This window comes from Camelus dromedarius, chromosome 22 (assembly GCF_036321535.1).
Source record: "Camelus dromedarius isolate mCamDro1 chromosome 22, mCamDro1.pat, whole genome shotgun sequence".
In the NCBI taxonomy this organism is placed as follows: Eukaryota; Metazoa; Chordata; class Mammalia; order Artiodactyla; family Camelidae; genus Camelus; species Camelus dromedarius.
This window is the reverse complement of record NC_087457.1, coordinates 25,999,084-26,013,320: the sequence shown is the minus strand read 5'-3', so window position 1 is coordinate 26,013,320 and position 14,237 is coordinate 25,999,084. Positions and strand designations below refer to the sequence as shown.

General features: G+C 47.9%; 1 protein-coding gene across 2 annotated transcripts; it reads left to right on the top strand.

Annotated features, from left to right (window-relative positions):
* Positions 1-4,414: 4,414 nt before the first annotated feature.
* On the top strand, positions 4,415-6,175 carry HELT (helt bHLH transcription factor). Of its 2 annotated transcripts, none has more exons than XM_010974568.1 (4): positions 4,415-4,441; positions 4,842-4,946; positions 5,220-5,316; positions 5,679-6,175. In XM_010974568.1, the coding sequence occupies exons 1-4, from the start codon at positions 4,415-4,417 to the stop codon at positions 6,173-6,175; spliced, it is 726 nt and encodes a 241-aa protein (XP_010972870.1). The 2 variants fall into 2 exon arrangements, with proteins under 2 accessions (XP_010972870.1, XP_010972869.1); XM_010974567.1 differs by having other exon boundaries at positions 5,676-6,175.
* Positions 6,176-14,237: the final 8,062 nt, after the last annotated feature.

Here is a 14,237-nt window from a genome sequence, read left to right as displayed (position 1 = left end):
CTGACGATGATCACACCAGCCAAAGGCAGGAGGCATCCTACAGAATGTCTGCCAGTTCTAAATCACAGCGCCCCTGCCTGGACTCTCCTCCACAGTAACAGAGGAGTAAACTGAGGCAGTCAGCTTGGGAGGTCACAGTAAATCAACAAATACTTGTGATGGCAGCGTGCTGTGTGCCATTGTCACTCCCAGGTCTCCTTGTGGCTCTTTAGAATCTCCGGTGGGAAAGTGGTGTGTTGAATTTGATGCTCTTCTAGGCTCCTTTCAGAGGAAACCTCCTGCAGTCCCACTTTCTGCGATCCTATTCACCTCAGAAATCGAGCTGGGTCCCCTCTGGGCCCTGTCCCCTGGGTACCTCAGAAGTTCAGGACAGTCAGCCGCTGCTGGGGCTTCTCCACTCTCAGACAAGACTCCTTACACTTCCTCACTTGAAAACAACCCAGTCCTGCAAGTGAATCTACAACGTCTGTATTAGAGGTGAGAGGTAGAGGGAGAGGTCTGAAATCACCCAGAACGTTTAGTCTTACAGCAATTTGGTTAAAATTACCAAATACCCACTAGGTTTTTGTTTCTTCCCTTTCATTTTCCCTTCCACTTCCCAAGCTCATAAGTCCTCAGTTTCTAGAATTGGAAAGAAACACAAAAGAATCCATCTTTCCACGTTTGAAAGCTATATGTCAAATCTATGTTGCTAAAGAAAAAAAAAGGCAATAGTAAAAATAACAATATCAGCAACAATAATAAATATTTTCTGCTTATGATTGGCTATATTCTCCAACAAAGGTCTTCAGATGCCAGGAGTCTCAGTGCAGACTAATATTTATACAGCATCGCCTAATTTCTAAGTACTCTTATTTCCTTGCTTTGTTTTAAGTTGATGCTAATGTTCGAACCGCTTGAAATGACCGTGATGTTGAGTTGAAGGGCTTCTGCAATTAGAGCCTTTTTCAGCCTCACACACCCTGGGAGACACAACTGATCACCAAGCACTAGGTGATGTCACCAGTGAGAGGGGACACCTAAAGGCCTTCATCATTTGCCTAATTTTGGTCAATTTAACAAACCTCAGGTGAAACTACTGGGGCTTTTTTAGGGAGAGTGCAGCTTTCTTAGGAATGAGAACAAATATGAAATGAATGAAAATATCACACAACTGCACAAGCCCCACAAAACACCACTACAGCAGTGATTTCTGGGTAAAGTGAAACTATTAATTGATTTGAAAAGCCTTCTTTTAGGTGCCTTCCCTGTATTTACTTCCTTCATTCCACTGGCCACCTTGTGACCTAGTAGATACAGTAGTTATCTCCAATTTACAGCAGAGGAAACTGAGGCACAGCAAGATTCAGTGACTAGCCCAAGTCTCTCCAAGCTGGAGGTGGTGGAGCTGGAATTTGAACGACTGTCTTGGCTCCAGCGACCACAGCTCTTCCTTACTCTGCTCTCATTTTGAATGGAAACTAAGTCACCATCAGGAAACACTTTCTCACTATCCTGGGGAGAAGGATTACAGGGAAGGTGACTATGAGGGTCCCAGCGCCCCACCTTCTGGCAGCGTGATTCAAGCCTTTAGGCAGGAAGGGAGAAATGAAACACATCCTTCCCCTCATCACAACTGGAAGAGGCAGTTCCCAGTCTCCAGGAGGACCTAGTGAGGATGGTTGCCCCTCCACCCCATTTCCACCCACTTGCCTACCTTCACCTGGGCCCCCCCAAGCTACACACGGAAACTTGCAGCCCTGGACAAGCTCTAGAGCCCAGCTCCTGAGCAAACACGGGAAATTAAACAGTTTGCACTGAATGAAATTTGGCCATGGAAGGTGCCTGCAGCTGGCGGTTAACACCAGCAGTAAGAGGATCAACTCCCAGTCCGCTGGCTTAAAAAGGGGGTGGGGGTGAGAAGTATGCGCGCTTCCTTTTACCCATTCACTTTAGTTAATTTGGATGATAAGGGTTCATGTTTAATCCCTTTGTGTGTGAGTGAATATACTGAAATCGACAACCCCTGAGAGGGCACCGGCGGCTGGCAGAGCAACCTGCAGGAGGGTGCGGGTCGTGTCCAATCTGGCGTGAAGTAGAAAAGAAATGTCCTGAGGAGGCTGAAAGCGAGACAGAGGGGGACACCCTGGGGTGTATAGTGCAGACCGAGGGCCCCACACCTCCCAGGCCGCAGCAGGTGGGCCGTTTGCTTCCCCAAGGCCTGGTGCCCCAGGCCCACCTCTGCGCCCTTGGAGATCCCTAGGTGCCACTGGTGAGCAAGACTCCCCGCTAGCCACCTCTGCCAAGGACTAAGGACACCCAAAGGGAGAGTCGGGCCCTGCCATAATCCAGCAGAATAGAAAGTATTTAGGTGAGGTGGAGAGCAGAAAGGGAGGGAAAGTTCTGTAAGGAGAGGTCTCAGCTGTTCTCAGATGGAACAGATTAGAAAAAGGTGAGAGCTCGGTGGCTCTAGAGCAGGTCATAAAACAAAAACCATTTTTATAGTTTCCATCTGCAACAAAGCTCACCCCCCACCCACAGCCTGCAAGCGTGAATCCCCCAGAGTGCGAGTTCCAAGGCAGCAAATGTGAGCGAGGCCTGGCGATGGGGGAGGAGGCCCCCGGCTGCTGGGCCCGGCTGCCCGCAGAGGCGCAGGCGGAGCAGAGTTTCCAGCCGTCGCCGCCCCCCTCCTTCCCCTCAGGCCCGTCCAGCAAATTTCCTCCCTCGTTTCTGTTCGTGCTTTCCCTCCCTCCTCCTCCCCCGATATATTCGCTCTCTAAAACCATAAAAAAGAGATCAACTTCCCTAACTTCACGGAGCCCTTTTCAGTGACAAATATTGATGCCCAAAGTGTCTGCGCTCTCCCGCCCCCAAACGTTAAGAAAAGGCGCCCGCGAAAGGGGGACATAAAAAGTTAACAATGCTGTGAAAATATGTTTGCAGAAAATAGACAATCGTTGGATTAAACGTATTCAAGTATGAAATAATGCCTTTTTGTGTCAAAACTTGGGCGATGGGCGGGTACAAAAGTTCCCTGTGGCAGCTACTTGCTCCCTTTGTGAGCCGTGCGCTTTGGCGTCTCCACTTGGGCGCATTACTTAGAGCCCTCTAAGCGCGATTGTTTCTCCCTTTCTAATGACATTTACCGGATCAAAACATGCTGTTAATTCGATCAGAAGGCTTCACCCTCCCTGACAAAGCCACAATAATTTCTCCTGAAGTTTGTTAAATTGACCAAAATTAGGCAAATGAATAGGGGTCTGTAGGCGCCCCCTCTCGCAGGTGACGTCGCATAATGCTCGCCTGGGCCAGCTGCATTCCCCCTTTTCTTCTTGGCCCACTCTTCTCCTTGTTGCCCCCAATCCTCTCACCACCCCCCTCACACACACACACACACACACACACACACACACACACACACACACACACACACATGCACACACGCCTGCCTGTCTCTCCTCCCCCACCCTCTGTCATTATTAAAATTTAGCCCAATGAAACTATTCATACTTTTCAATGGACATTTTCCGTATAGGATAATAGGCTACAAATTGAGCCTCTTCCCCCCGCGAAGAGAGAGCCCGAGGCGGGGAGAAAAGAAAGCCAGCGACGTGGTCAGGGAGTAGGGGGGAGCGTCGCGTGCCAAAGACCTGCGGGAGGGGCGAGGCGAGGCTGGAGCCTCGTGTGCCAGCCGCAGCCCCACACCTGCCGGGATGTCCGGACAAATAAAGCGGTGTAAACAAAAAGGGGGGAGATGGACGTGTCACCAAGTCGTGTGAGAAAAGCCTGGGAACAAACGGGGCGCCTCCGTCTCCAAGAGCTCTCCCTTGAACCCGGCGGAACAGCCTATTAAAGGCTTACTTAATTACTTTAATGACTCTGGACAGGCTTTAAAACGCACTCGGCGCTGGGACCGCGGGCTTGCTGGGATTTGTAAACAGGCAATCGTGTGAGACTCAGCGGTGGGACTAAAGGAGGCGACACTGTTTTGTGAGGGTCCTCGCCCCCCGGTGCCCGCGGCTGCTGCGCCCCTGCGCTCGCTCGACCGCCAGCGTGGGTTTTACCGCCTCCTTTCCCGCCCCGGCTGTTGCCATGCAAATATTATTCCCCCGCCGGTCACGTGTCCTTTGAAGGGCCACGTGGATTAACAAAGCTGATCTGCCCCCAGCTCGCCCCCCTCGGTTGCAATTTTTTTTTTCTCTTAACTTTTTAAAAACTGATCTTGAATGCATGCATCCCCCAAACGCAGCTCCCCTAATCCTATGGAATAATTCAACTCGTGAATGCACTTGGAGCCCTAGATGGCCGCTTTATAAGGCAGCCCCTCGTAGTTGGGAGGCTACAGTCTACCTGGGACACTCGAGGAGGCACACGAGGCGAAGAGTGGACGGGTGCCTCTCGCCACCGCCTCTCCCGAGGGCGCGTACTGACCAGGATGTCAGACAAGCTCAAAGAACGCAAAGTGAGTTCGCTGAGCCCAGGTGGCTCTTGCGCCCTCATGGCGGGGGCGTCTGACTCCCAAGCCACCACCTGACTGGATCGAGAGGAATTCTGAGTGGTTTGGGAAAGGAATGAGGATAGAGGGAGGGGACTCCTCAGTCGCGGAGGAGCCCACGCCCGGAGGCTGGTGGCCACTTCCCCACTGCCCTGGCGCTCAGCGCGTTGGTGTGGCCCAGCGGAGGTTGGAAGGGGAGCGCACCAGCGCGGGTGTGAGAAGGCAGAGCTATGTGACCCGGTGTGAAGGGGCAGGGGCCTGGGGCTGTCCTTGGGCAGCACTGGGGGCTGGGAGACGGCTGGCACAGCCCTGCCTTTGACGACTCCCTAGGCAAAGCCATCCTAAACGTACAAACCTCTGTTCGCAGAGAACCCCCGTTTCCCACAAAGTGATAGAAAAGCGGAGAAGGGACCGGATTAACCGCTGTTTGAACGAGCTGGGCAAGACGGTGCCAATGGCCCTGGCGAAGCAGGTAACATCCGCTGCCAAGAGAAAGGTGCCGGCACTGGGGATCCTCTACTGCTGCTCTTGGCAGTAATTCCGGGAGTCTGGAGCCAGAGAGGGCCTTACGTGTGGGCTTCCCTCCCTCGGTGCCTGAGCTCTGAGTGAGCCGCAGGCTGCCCTCGTGCAGATCCACAGCAGCGCCCAGTTCGCTGGTCCTCTAGGGATAAAACCTTGCACCCAGCCTGCGGGGGTTGGCTGGCCCTCGCTGGGCCGCTACAAGGAGCCCTTCCTCCTTTTGCAGAGTTCCGGGAAGCTGGAGAAGGCAGAGATCCTCGAGATGACCGTACAGTACCTGAGAGCCCTGCACTCCGCTGATTTTCCCCGGGGAAGGGAAAAAGGTGGGCGCGGGTTAGGCAGAAAGGAACCTGGACAGGGACCGTGCACCACACAGAGACCTGGGGGTAGGGGTGGGAGTGAAAGGATCTCCTCTCTGGACTCTGTCCTAGCTGGGGCGGCCCGGGGTCCTGTGAAAGCTAAGGGAACTAGAGAACAGGTGTCTGGTTCCGTCGCCTCCTCTCAGGTGGGGAGCGGGGGGCTCAGCCTCTTAAGGGAAAGGAGTTCGCTAGCTTGCACTTTTCCAGTCTCCAGGCTAGGAAAAAGGGAAGACGGGCCTCAAATGGGGACTCTGACCAGAAAACTGGCTGGAAAGAGGCCGCTCATGATTTTTTCCTTTCCACGGCTTTTCTCGCCCCTCCAGCAGAATTGCTAGCGGAGTTTGCCAACTATTTCCACTACGGCTACCACGAGTGCATGAAGAACCTGGTGCATTACCTCACCACCGTGGAGAGGATGGAGACTAAGGACACCAAGTACGCGCGCATCCTCGCCTTCCTGCAGTCCAAGGCCCGCTTGGGCGCCGAGCCCGCCCTCCAGCCGGTGGGTTCACTCCCGGAGCCGGATTTCTCTTACCAGCTGCACCCAGCGGGGCCGGAGTTCGCGGGACATAGCCCTGGTGAGGCGTCCGTGTTCCCGCAGGGCGCGGCCCCAGGGCCCTTCCCCTGGCCTCACGGCGCTGCCCGCAGCCCGGCGCTGCCCTACCTGCCCAGCGCGCCTGTGCCGCTCCCGAGCCCGGCGCAGCAGCATAGCCCCTTCCTGGCTCCCGTGCAGGGCCTGGACCGGCATTACCTCAACCTGATCGGCCACGCCCACCCCAACGCCCTCAACCTGCACACGCCCCAGCACCCTCCCGTACTTTGACGCCGACTCGCCCGAAGATTTCTCTGCGCTTCGGGCGCTGCACCGGAGAAATACTGTATACTGTACAAGTGTAAATATTATGCCGACAAAAAAGCTGGATGGGGGAAGGCCAAGAGCGAATTCGTCTTCTGAAGGATCTTCCCCTGGCAATAAACGTTTTCTGTTAAGGACCCAGAGAGATGGATTTCTTGTTACCTTCTGCTCCTCCAAAGCTAATCCCCTCCGAGGTGTCGCGGGCGCAAGGCTGATAGGGGCAAAGGTGTCGGCCCTTAGTAATTTGGGTGGGGACAGGGGCGAGTCTTTGCAACGTCGGGGGAGGGGAGGCTAAATGGGGGCGTCGCTTCCGGGCTTGTTCCCTGCTACCCGGGGGCCCCAGACCCGCACCCTCCTCGCGCGCACATTAGGCATCTGCCTCAGAGAAGAGTGGACACGAGGAACAGGGCCCTCGGTTCTCAGAAAATAGAAATCGAAAGACCCGCCCCAAGCTGGCTTTGGCGGACTTTTCGCCAGCTCCGACCTGGGCGCCCTTCCCTAACCCAAGACAAGGCTCGGGGACACGCGCGCACCACGCGCCCGCTGGTCTGGAGCGCGGCAAAATTCAGGCCAACGGGGTGCGTGACTAGGCTTACGGTCTCAACTTGTCTCGTAAAAAAATATGTAGAGGTAATTTACTAGTATGGCTTAAAAACTCTACGACTAAGTTTGTCTTTTAATGACAACTACTAGTTGGTGCTAGAGGGTTCAAGAAGCTGGCGTTGCCTCCGGCGCACGGAACAGCTCAGCTTCCCGGCTCTAAGCTACTTGGTGAGAGGCCAGCACCCACCAGGTTGGGAGACGCGCTCCCCTAGAGGATTGTTCCCTCTGTCCATCCCCACCCTCTGGCCACTGGTGCCGGTCGAGATGCTGGGTTCCCAGGCCTGGTGAGACAAGGGTTCCTTCTCCCCCTTTTTCTCGCCCCACCCAGAACATAGTGAGGAAAGCTTGGGGTCTAGGGGATACATGGCTAGTGATCTTAAAGGGGCTTGCAGTTTCCAACGACAGGTGGATCTGCGTCTTAACTACAAAACAGCCATATATTTAAAACAGCAAACTGAAATCAGTTTTTTCTAAGACACAAAGAGCAAAATGAGCCTCACTGTTTTATGTTAACTGGAAGAATAAACAAGGTATCCAACCAGTCAAAATTGTGCTTGTGATAATTTAAAAATTTTCCTTCATTGATTTTTTTCTTTTATTCTATCCTTTTTTCTCTTCAATGCCCTTTAAATAATTTGAAATTATGTAGCAGATTTTCCTGTTTCCTGAGGCCATTTGGCTGAACTAGGATGATTTGTCATCTCTTAGATTATCTGGAGGATAATAAATTAACTTATTCCACTTCTGTGGACAGAATTAAAGGGAGCTTGAACCCAGACTGTTTACTGAGGTCATGGGATAGGATGACCTTCAATTTGTAAACCATCAAACTTGATTACACAGAGACGGCCAAAAAAACCACACACACACACAAACCCACTTCATTATGTTGTCCATAAAGTGAAAATTAAATCTTAAATGTGTATGTTTTGGGGGAATCTATAAACTTCAGGTCTTTCAAGTAGAGAGTTCTTGTCCTTGCATGCACCACATGTTACTACAATACTTACCTATAAAATGTGAGATGCAAACAAGTATCCTCTCCCTTATGAACTGGTACAGTTGGAGCATGAAAGTGTAAGACCAGAGGCCATTCGGGTAACAAATATACGTTAAGCAATGTGGGATGAAAACAAATTATGCAGAAATGGGAGAATGCATGGTGCCTATTATTGGAACACATGTCTTACACCCATTTTCATCAGTGCTGGATACAGAATATGAAGAAGGCCTTTCAGGCTTTTTATCTCTGAGCATTAAGCCAATCTGAATTCCCTTTGGCAGTGAAGCATTAAAGATATGGTGTTACCCTGGAAATATAAATTATTAATATATTCAGCATTTTTGTCACTTCTCAACTGTTAACCAAATTAGACAAAACTTTCTTTTGCTAAGTAGATTTTCTCTTTGGGATTAGCTTTGGGAATGCACAGGGCCACCACAGTAAAAACTTTGGTCATTTACATATAATTTTGCAAACTTCCACTGGCCCATGACAGTCTTTGTACCTCAAATGTTGGTATTCTTGATTTTTTTTTTTCTTTCTCATTTAACTGTGGAGGATAAAACCCTGCTTTGGCTTTACAATGACTTTAGGATAAAAGTCTCTCTCCCTTTCTCTTCCTCCCCCTTTCTCTCTCTCTCTCTGTCTGTGTATGTTGTGTCTTTTTCTGAAACCTTCTTCCAAAGTTCCAATTCTCCAAGCTCGGCCAAAAGTCAAACTTTGTAAAAGATTTAAAATGTCACTACAAAATGGAATCAATTCAAATGAGATTGTGACTTTAATGTGTTCTTCCTGGACTTTCTCTGAGAACACATTACTTTCAGCCTCTATCCCAAACCTCCCCACCTACTCCCCCCGCTGTCTGAGTCTCTTATGCCCAATCCTCCACTCTTTCTTTTAGGTAAGTTGTATAGTAATGGTTTCCAAGAGAGGCTCAACCAAACCCAGAAATAACAAAAAACAAAAAACAATTGGTTTGGCTGGAGGTGACCCATTGTGATGCCTCTGAAAGGGGCAACCTCTTGTTTCTTGGGCTTCATCCTTGAGTGGGCAAGTATAAAAATAATCATCCCCATGAAATCAAAGGTTTTCTCCAGAGGCTTGAGGAACAAAGCTGATGACTGGTGCTTTGGGTCGGTCCCTGTGGCTCTGTAGGGCTACAACTAGGAGCTTCCAGGCCGTCCAGCCGCCCCAGTAAAAGGGCGGTAATACAGAGCTCACTTGTGCTTCCAAGCGTTAGTGAGCAAACACAGCCCGCGTACCAGTGGGGGCCTTGCAGTCTGGCCTGCTAGATATCAGGCAAGGAAGGTGGGGGAGCAGCAAGCGCCTGGCTGACCCCACAAAGGCATGGAATTCCTAGGAATCTGGTAATGGGTATCTGCAGAGAGTAACACACCAAGAAAAGTAAGGCAAGACGGGGCATGTAGTAGGAGATCAGTAAACATGTGCAGAATGACATCGCAGCACTGAGCCTCACGGGTTCTACATCTCCCCTGGACTTCCTGTTTCTGGCCCTTAGTCCCCTCCCCACTTCTGTATACCCACCCAAAAATCTGTGGAGCAATCTATACTCATTCTGAGGGTAGTCTCTGCCTTTGCCTAGAAATTCTACCTCGTAGTCTGGCAGCAGGAGACATGCTTGGTCTGCTTGGTTAAGGCAGTTAACTTTTCCTGAAGGCCCAGCTAAACACAGGCACCAAATATAGAATTTGAATTCAAAACTAGCCTGACGAAGGTTCTGCTTCTTCACATGGGGAAGATCCACGACTTGGCCGAGTCAGATTCTACCCTCCTCTTTTCTGCACCATTAGTTGTTCAAACTACCTGGATCTTCATTCCAGCTTTGCTGCCTACGATTCTGGGCAAATTGCTAAGCCTCTCTGCGTCTGTTTCCTCATCTATAATATAGAGACATTAAATGTGCATATACCTCATAGGGTTGCTAAAAGGATTAAATGAATGGGTATATTCAAAGCACTCTGGACAGAGTCTGGCCCATAGTGAATGTTCAATAAATGTTAGCTATTATAATAATTATCTATTCCTCCCTCCCTTCTCCCAATGAGTCAGATCCTTGGGAGCACCTCAAACTAAAAAATAAAATGTCAAGGCAAATCATGAAAAAATCTTGAACCCCAGGGCTCTTCCTTAAACCCCAAGGCTTGTTCTGAAACAAGGCAATATTCTTCATTTAGAGCAAGTGGGGGTAGGGAGCTCATATTCCATCCCATGGTCAATTTGGAGGCTACTCCAAGCTATAATTGGTAGTAAGAGCCCCTAATAACACTGGAATGCTAACTCCAAAGCTCTTTCATACACAGAAATCTGGCTTGATGTTACTTTACAATAGCTCTTATGCCTGCATTCCCACAGTCTCAAAGTATACATTCTAATGTCTATTAACATACAGATTTCGGCTGTTGCAGATTCTTTTTTGGAACATGGAGTAAATAAATAAACTAATTCAATATTCTTTAAAAACACGTTCCCTGATAGCTTTATGTTCTTTTCAGCATTTACCCCCTTTTTTCCCATTCAAGTCTTTTTTTTTAAGCATACATTTAGCTTGTTTTGTTTGTTTTATGGGGGAGGGATGGTAATTGGGTTTATTCATTTATTTGTATTTGGAGGAGGTGCTGGGGATTGAACCCAGAACCTCGTGCATGTCAAGCATGTGCTCTACCACTTGAGCTATACCCTCCCCCCCATTCAAGGCTTTTATCCATCCTATTTATCACCTCCTGGCTCCAGACTGAAAGCTCTGCTGCAGACCCCCAGCTCCCTGGGTCCTGACCCTTCACTCTCACTCCCTTTCTCACTTGGCCTTCATTTCTCCTCCTCTCTGGTTTCTGATTGTTTGGCTCCCAATATCCAATTCTCCATGGATCCATGCCCTGATACAAGAATTATCTCCATGTTTGTGCCCCACATGGAGGGGTATTACTGGGGTAACACTCTCAGCATCTCTCAGAAGCCTGTTCCTGTTCTTCAGCTATCCCATCGTAGGGAGTGGAAGGCAGATTCAAGCATACTCACCTCAGCCCCTTCCTCTTCCAGTCCACAGGAAGCAAGCCTTTCCTATGAGGCTGGTTGGAAGACTTCCAGCTCATCCTGGGCCTTTGATGGGTAAGTTTGATCCTAAAGTGAAGTGCTGCAAGCCCACTCTCTGCACACAGAAGTCACATCCCCCAGTCAGTCACAGAATAGACATTTTTATCTCCACCTGACACCTACATCTACATCCCAAATGATTCTGAGTAGAGGTGGGAGAAAAAAAGATCTTTATTTTTTAGACACCCTAAACCCCAGAGCCTGGGTGCCTACACATGCGCAGCCAGGAAGGTGGCCGTACACATGCACCTGCATGCTGCAAGCAGCACAGGTGCAGGGCTGCTGTGTACACAGGTGCACACAGGAAAGCATGGACTGGGGCCAGAGGAAAGCGCCGCCCCCAAAGAGAATGGCTAGGTTAAAGCTTGAGGGAGCCAGCTATTTCTGGCTCACCTGGAAGACAAGAAGCAATCATTCAGAAGCTCTGCAAATCTGTCCTATTATAATCTTTGACAAACCCTCTGTATCGTGGGAAGAGCTGAAGCAAAGCAGAAGAGAGGCAGCAGACAGTGTCAAAGCCGAGCAGGAGCATGAAAGACAACAGCAAAGTTACCAAAACCAGACACGGGGGTGGGAAACGTGGGCATGAACTCTGGACTGAGTGATAAAGAGGGGGGGTGAGGAAAAAGAACCCATAAGAACTGGGAACCTGAGTACTTTTTGCTAGTCCCACCTAGCCTCATTATTATGTTTAGCTTAAAAGCAAGAGTCAATAAAAACATATTAGTTACAGCTTTATAAATATGGTGAAACTTTCTTACTACAATATTTCTAGGAGCCCCTTTGCAATGTTGGATGAAATAAAAGTAAGTCTCCCCTTGTCATATGCCCTTTGTCGTAGATAATCAGTAGAGGTCTTCCACATAAAACACTTTCATTTCCACTCACTAAAATCAGAACTTTATTTTTTATATAAACATGATTTCTATTTTATATTTATGTCAGACTATATAAATCTGTGATCTAGCCCTGCTGGTCTTTCTAAATACAACCTAAAGTGTAATTAGTGAAGAAAAAGGCTGCTGTAAAGGGCAGCCACGGAGAGGATGCACGTAAGTTTTAGGAGTACAAGTTACAACCCACCTGTCTACTTTTTGGATGTGTTTTGTGCCACGTATGTGGCACAGCCACAACTGCAACCCGTATAGCCTCAGCAATACTGGGGAGGAAGCCTAGAAGGGCCAAATTCTGGGCACTTGGAGAAGCTGTTTGGAAAAAGTCAAATTGGAGGGAGGGTCATTTACAAATGTATATTCTGGTCACAAGTAATACATTTATGAAAGCTTGAAGAATACCTGATTTCACAGTTGACCCTCAAACAACATGAATTTGAACTGTTTAAATGAGGCCTAACTCAGAAAGTTTGTCCAAAGTCACATAACTACTTTGTGGCAGAGCTAGGATTTGAACTATAATATGTTTGCTTCCTGATCCAGCACCCTTTCTTCTCTGCAACGGCTGCCACAGTCAGGAACATTTTCACACTTTCTTGGAATTGTAGAATTCAGATCTAAGTTAGGAATACTCTTCTTGTGTAAAGTTGTAGTCCTCCAGGACCTCAACATTGAGCAGGGATGTCCCAATGTATCTGGTGTCTAAAATTCAGGTTTTAAAAAATAATGTAACGTTAAAAAACTAATAACAAAAGCAATATATGCTTGCTGTAGAAAACTGGAAACACATAGGAAAGTATACAGAGGATACACAAACGCTTACAATCCCACATTCCAATATAAGCAGAACATTTTTAGTATGTTTCTTTAAAACCTTTCTATGCACACACTAATTTTTAAATAAATTTCAAATAGCTAATACATTTGTGTGGTACAAAATGTTAGAAGTACAAAAGGATATACTTTCAAAAGTCCCTCCCACTTCTGACCCCAGCCATCCAGTGCCCTTCCTAGGAAGCAATCACTATTTTTTTTATGTATCCTTTAACAGAGAGTCCATGTATACACATAAACTGAATAATTTTTAAACTCTTTTTTTAAATGGTACATTATTTTATGAGTAAATACAAACATATACCTAGGTTTTCTTACTCTCTAGACCTGACTCACTTCCATCTCCATGTAGCTTCATCCCACTCCCTTTCTCTCCAACTAAGTAACCATTATCCTGACTTTTGTAGAAATCATTTCTTTGGATTTTTTTTCAAAGTAGTTTTATCACCCAAATGTGCATCCCTGGCCAATACAGTTTTGTCTTGCTTCTCTAAAAATATTCACTAAGTCTTCTAAATCTCTTTTAAGCTATAGATTCTCCCTCCACTCCTTTCGCTTTCTTACAAGGTACCCACTGGGAAGCCCAGGCTATCTGACCTGTAGTTCTGCAGAGACTGGATGCTGCTGCTGATGGGCTTGTGTGCAGCGCATCATGTTCCTCTGTCTTCCCCACCTGCAGCTAGATCCAGAGACTACACCAGACTCAGGTTTGACCCTTAACAAAACCAAGTACTTAAAAAGAAACTGGAATGAATTATTAATAAGTCTTGAACTTCACCTTTAGCCTCTTCAGAGTTATTCCCAGCTCTGCCTCTCTGCTCGGCTCTCCATTTCATCCTGCTCTCTGCTGTCAGTCACGGAGATGCTCACTGCATTTGCACACATCCTTTTTGGCTCTAACTGCTCACTGAACTAGTAAGTTCCTCTGACTTGGAGAAAAGTGACTCAGGCTCTCACTGCTTTAGGCAGAAGCTCCCCTGGCTCACTGAGTTTGGAGCTTCCAGTCCAGCCTACTCACTGACACCTCACCTACAAAGCTTCATGAAACTGAAGGACAACCTGTCTTCCACTCAGGTACACCAGCCTTTTCCTGTTTGTTTCCCAAATACTACTTTCAGTCATATTGAAGAAAAAAATGCCTTTAAAGTATTCCACTGACCTCATTTAAAATTCTGAAATGTAGTTTTATGTCACCTTTTATCTCCTGGAAGCACTTACGGCCCTGAAGCATTTAAAACAACACACTAATTACTCATCATTGTCATCATATCCTATGATCCAGTTGATCAGAAATTAGGTTAGATCATGGCACTGGATAGCTTAGAATAGCCATTTTAATAATCAAAATTTTTGCAGCATTATTCTTTGAAGAAATAAAAGAACCTTAGCAATTCATGTTTCCCAAGGTGAAATAACAGATCCTATTTTTCAGATCAGACCAAACCACAGAGCCATTCATGCTTAATATGGCAATGACCCGCCATTTAACTTGGCACCTCCCTCTCTCTCTTACCTACACATACAATCCTACATCAAAACATTAAATCCTTCCACTTTTCTCCATGTTCTTTCTGACACTCTCATA

Coding starts and splice junctions, on each gene's coding strand:
- HELT (XM_010974567.1), top strand. CDS start 4,415: ATGTCAGACAAGCTCAAAGAACGCAAA. Junction 4,442..4,841: donor ACAAGCTCAAAGAACGCAAA/GTGAGTTCGCTG, acceptor CTCTGTTCGCAG/AGAACCCCCGTTTCCCACAA. Junction 5,317..5,675: donor TCCCCGGGGAAGGGAAAAAG/GTGGGCGCGGGT, acceptor TCGCCCCTCCAG/CAGAATTGCTAGCGGAGTTT.